The sequence below is a fragment of the Hydra vulgaris genome, chromosome 05 (assembly GCF_038396675.1).
Source record: "Hydra vulgaris chromosome 05, alternate assembly HydraT2T_AEP".
Taxonomy (NCBI): Eukaryota; Metazoa; Cnidaria; class Hydrozoa; order Anthoathecata; family Hydridae; genus Hydra; species Hydra vulgaris.
The window spans coordinates 34584876-34590875 of record NC_088924.1 but is presented as its reverse complement, the minus strand read 5'-3'; the positions used below and the strand labels follow the sequence as shown (position 1 = coordinate 34590875).

General features: G+C 27.2%; 1 protein-coding gene across 1 annotated transcript in view; it reads left to right on the top strand.

Moving 5' to 3' along the window:
• Window positions 1-352: 352 nt before the first annotated feature.
• LOC136080802 (contactin-5-like) overlaps window positions 353-6000 on the top strand; it is a 41369-nt gene continuing 35721 nt past the window's right edge. Inside the window, exons 1-2 of the mRNA XM_065797992.1 lie at window positions 353-511; window positions 697-882. Of these exons, the coding sequence (XP_065654064.1) occupies window positions 403-511; window positions 697-882 (295 nt within the window). The 5' untranslated portion in view covers window positions 353-402. The remainder of the gene's footprint in view (window positions 512-696; window positions 883-6000) is intronic.

The window sequence follows — 6000 nt, the reverse complement described above, 5'->3', positions numbered from 1 at the left end:
AAAGGCTTCCCTCAAAGATAAAGACTAAAGATAAAAGATAAAAGATAAAAGATAAAAGATAACAGATAAAAGATAAAAGATAACAGATAAAAGATAAAAGATAAAAGTCCTCTTTAATAATATTAATCTAATAACTATTAGTTTTTTTCACCTCCAATTTACTTTTAAATGTCTGACATGATGCGTCAATACAAATGAATAAAACGCATTTTTTTTTTATTGTTAAGCTTTGAAGTTTGGTATACAATCACGTGTTTTAAAACGAATATAACAATTATTAGTATACTTTTAAATCATGTTTTGATAGCAAATATTAGTTCACGAAATTCCCGGAAAATTATAAAACCCTTTAGTTTATGTCTAGTGTTTATGTGACTAATTCAGAGAAGAAGAAAAATAGAGATGTCAGCAGCGAAAGTTACTACGAACGTTGCTGTAATTATTGTACTTGTTATTGTCTTAATTGTTCGTGATAGAGAAAACTCAAACGAAATCCTTAAGCTAAAATCAGGTAACGGTTAAACTTAAAGTTTTTTTTTTTTAACAATCAATTTTTTATTTGAAAATTACTCAAGTAGTAATATCTTTTTAACATCATTAATTTAGCTACTATTCATTTTGGAAATATTTCAGAATATATAAAAGTATAGATTTTCCTTATTATAAAGAAAAATTCTTCATTTTTTGCTCAATTAGTTGTTCAAAATGAATGCAGTTCACGCATTAACCATCGATCGAAAAGAGATACAACAACTCAAGATAAAGAAGCAATATTGTTTTTTTTGAGAAAAAGAATTGACCGCTTGTTGTTGGATAAAATAAATTTGTTACTGCCGGATGTTTTAAAATCAATGCCAGCTAGGACCTTATGCCAATGTGAAAGTAAGACATTTTTAACGGAAATATATATATATATATATATATATATATATATATATATATATATATATATATATATATATATATATATATATATATATATATATATATATATATATGTATATATATATATATATTTGTTAAATTTGATTAAAACGGCTGCGTATTAAAAAAAAAGTTTATACGCAGCCGTTTTAATCAATCTTAACAAATATAAATATCGTATAACAAGAATATGATTTTAAAATATAATATATAACAAGTTCCTAAATTTATCGAAAAAAAAAATCTTTAAAAGTGTATCATGTTGGGTCTCAAATGAAGCGAAATTTTATAAAAAAATTTAAAAATGGTAACTATATTATATAAAAACAAATATGTGACATTAACTGCGTTAAAAATGAAGATTATGAACTCAGAAAGAAAAAAGTGCATTTAAATAAGTTTTTTTTACAAGATTTTTTTTCAATAAGGTTTTTTAGATTATAATTATCATTTTAAAATTTTTCGTATGATTACGCTTCATTTGAAACCCAACATTATGCACTTTTGAAAAATTTTTTTTCTGATAATATTAGGAACTTATGAGCAGCCGTGGCGCAGTAGTAACGCACTTGTCTCAGAAACAAATCCGTGGAAACATATCCGTGGTTCAAACCCCACCTCTGCTCAAGATTTGCGATATCGGTCAGGAAGGAGGCGTGATCTTCCAACTAAATGCTCACCCGTGGTGCTCTGTGACAAGACCGTAAGGACTTCTTGGGACACCTAAATAAAATTAAAAAAAAAAAAACTGATCAAGGGTTTACAGGGACCCCAGAAATATTTCTTTATTCTAAAATTGTTTATATCCTGTATTTTTTCATCATAAAGTTCAAAAAGGGGGTGGCAGCATATATTTTTTCAAAATGTTGGGAAAAATGACACACTAATCCTTTACTTGGCAAATTATTGAAAAAATCTCAAACTAAAATATTTTTGTTGTTTATGAGCTAATTTGGATGTAAAAATAAAGTTATATATAAAAAAAAGAAAATTTAGACCCAAATTTGAAATGACTCCATATGGAATCAGTGCCAAGTAACGGTAAAACCAATCATAAGGAAATCAAACACTTTTGAAAATATAATCTTTTATATTTTTAAATGAAAGTCTCGAAAATAATTTTGATCAGCTACTAAACATAAATAAACTTTACATTTTTCACACTGAACCCTAACATATGCTTTGCAGACATAACAACGTTGTTTCGTTTCAAAATCGGTACAAAATCCAACCATTAAACTTGGTAACATCCACTAAGTGCCAGAAAATTTTCATGCACCACCTACGTGTTTTTATTTTTATTCTGTAGAGTGGTATCAACATGTCTACTAAGTCAACACCATCCATACTCACCTTACATACTGATTGTAAGACTTCACAATATGAGGACAAAGGACATCTGTTCAATCCATTTTTTTGCTTTGTTCCATCTATTAAGTACTCATTGGCTCAATACCAATATAATTCGACATTTGCTGCACTGCACTATTGTCTAGCCATTTTACTATAATAATGCCAGAGTTATTATCAAAACGGTAATCTAATGCAACGCGACCTACTTTTTCGATAACTTTATTTGACATAACCAAACATCCAGCTATACGATTTCCCCTGATAGTTCCTGCAGCAAGAAATCCATTTTGTTTTAAATATATCATCAGATCTATTATGATAAACCAGTTATTAAAAAATAACTAATGATTCTTATGTTTTGGTAATTCACATAGTTTTCACAATGTTTTTGGCGTTCACATAGTTTTGCTGCTACTTGTGCACTCTTCTGTAGGTGACTATACTTTTCATCTATGGCTTCATTCTTTTCTGAATATATATAAAAGTCATACATATACCCAGAGGCCCTAGTACAAACTAAATTTTTAAATCTTCATTTTTACTGTCTAATTTCTGTATATCAAGTTTTTGATGGAATAATCTGTTTGTCTATTGAATGTGATTCTTCAGGTTCAAATTTCAAACATTGCATTCGTACAGCATTTATTACCGGCTCAATTTTGAATAACTTGTTATTTGTGTTGGCAAAGATATTATTATCTACAAAATACAAGTAACGCTTGAGTAGTTGAAATCTTTTTAGTGTCATAGTATCAGCAATAGGGGCAAAACACAACTTACCCATACCCATTATTATATGCGTCCCAATAAACTTCCTAATTTCAACAGGTGTTGTGTTTATACTTTTGCCAGTACATTGAATGCTGTATAAATTAGTATTTTTAACAATCAAATCAATTAATGAGTTTTGAAAAGAAATAACTGAAATCATATAATGTTGTATCAATTTTAGGTGGATCAGAAAACCTTCCATTGAATAGGTAGGTTCCTTGAGGAGTGTATTTTTTCACTGCTGATATATTGTTTTTCTTGACGGTTCTTGCACCTGATCTTCAGGTAATGCTTGGTTATCCTGAATCATAGACAAAAATTTCATTGGGTTCTTCATCATCAGTACTACATTCATTGACTGGACTTATATTTGGAGCATCTATTATTTCATAACCATCATTGTCATCACTTAATTCAGACAAATCGGAAATATTCCTAATGGTTATAAATTCTATATATAAATCTAATGGTTATAAGTTCTATATATATATATCTAATGGTTATAAGTTCTATATATATATCTAATGGTTATAAGTTCTATATATATATCTAATGGTTATAAGTTCTATATATATATCTAATAGTTATAAGTTCTATATATATATATCTAATGGTTATAAGTTCTATATATATATCTAATGGTTATAAGTTCTATATATATATCTAATGGTTATAAGTTCTATATATATATATATGTAATGGTTATAAGTTCTATATATATATCTAATGGTTATAAGTTCTATATATATATCTAATGGTTATAAGTTATATATATATATATGTAATGGTTATAAGTTCTATATATATATCGAATAGTTTTAAATTCTATATATATCTAATGGTTATAAGTTCTATATATGTATCTAATGGTTATAAGTTCTATATATATATCTAATGGTTATAAGTTCTGTATGTATATCTAATGGTTATAAGTTTTACATATATATATCTTAATGGTTATAAGTTCTATATATATATCTAATGGATATAAGTTCTATATATATATCTAATGGTTATAAGTTCTATATATATATATCTAATGGTTATAAGTTCTATATATATATCTAATGGTTATAAGTTCTATATATATATCTAATAGTTTTAAGTTCTATATATATATCTAATGGTTATAAGTTCTATATATGTATCTAATGGTTATAAGTTCTATATATATATCTAATGGTTATAAGTTCTGTATGTATATCTAATGGTTATAAGTTTTATATATATATATCTTAATGGTTATAAGTTCTATATATATATCTAATGGATATAAGTTCTATATATATATCTAATGGTTATAAGTTCTATATATATATCTAATGGTTATAAGTTCTATATATATATCTAATGGTTATAAGTTCTATATATATATATATCTAATGGTTATAAGTTCTATATATATATCTAATGGTTATAAGTTCTATATATATATATCTAATAGTTTTAAGTTCTATATATATATCTAATGGTTATAAGTTCTATAGCATCTTGAAGATTAAATTTGCTCTTTTTATTCATGTCTAAAAATAAATGTTTACAAAATTTTACAAATCACAGCCAAATGACTTCTTTATTTGGCAGTGACTCCATACGGAGTTAGATGTTTTACATATTATACGGAGTCATAGATGTTTTACATATCATAGAGAAAAAACAGTTAAAGTTAAACAAAAGGTTTTTTGATTATAAGAACTAACAATATATCTAAGTTTTTAACATTATAATATCTAAATTTACACAATATAATATACTTCAAAGCCGTGCCTAACAATAGAAATTCAATAGTTATATTTCGTATGTAGGGGAGAGTGACAAAAAACGGGCTCCTTTTCAAAAAATGATAAATTCAGCTATCTATAACCAACCGAAAATTACAAACAAAGTATTTTTCATGAAATTCAATCTATGCTCTACAATTTAACATCAAAAGAATAAAGGTGTGGCTATGCCTTTTATTAGGAAATAACCGTTGAACAAAGAGATGCTAGGGGCCCGTTTCACCCTTGAGGTAGCCTAAAATGGGCCCCTTATTTAATTTCTGAATAAAACCTAATTATTAAACAAAAATTAACTGTAATTTATTGATGGTAGATAATCTTCTGTTCATTGTTCACATTAAAATTTGAGACTCTGAGTAAACTCAACTGAGGCAGAATGTACAATGTGCCTGAATTGAAGTGACAACTTTTATTTTTATTTTTTTTATTTTTATCAGTTTCTTTGATGAAGTGTGGTCTTTTTTTGGCTTTCATAATTTTTTTTTTCTTTTGCTCTTTTGATTTCTGTTAATAACTTTCGGTTTCCTTTTAATAACATTTTTATTGTCTTTATATTTTGCTTTTCTTCCAAATCATATTTGTATGGACTGCTTGTCAAAACAGCAGTAAACCCTTGTGCTGATGATTTTTTTTTCGAGGAGTAATAATCTTTGGAATAGGAGAAACTTTTGTCAAGGGAAAATATTGGTTTTTATTTTATACTGTTGGTGGAACAACTGGCTCTGAAAAGTTGAGACTTTGTGTCAGAACTTGATTAACAACTGGCGTTACAACTTTTGAGGCCTAAAGCTCAATGATCCTCTTTTGAGCAATGTCTAGAATCTGCAGTGGCGAGATTAAAGTTTGACCAAGAACATCTTCTAACGATATTTTTTTATTGAGCAAGTGCAAAGGAATATCAATTTAAAGTGCTGAGGCAAAATCATTGTCTTTAAAAACATTTCGATTTATCGGGAAAATGCCAGTCTTAACGAAACCATTAACAGCAGTGATAGCAGATGCTGCTCGCAAATAGCTATTTTTAAACAGTTCGGCTATTTGATAAGTTGTTACAACTCGTCCAGGATGATTTCTCAGCCAATTTTCAACCTCTTGTGTATAATAAGTCATTAAAGGCTTCATAAAAGCTACATCTAAAGGTTGAAGTCTATGGCTGCAATTTGGTGGAAGA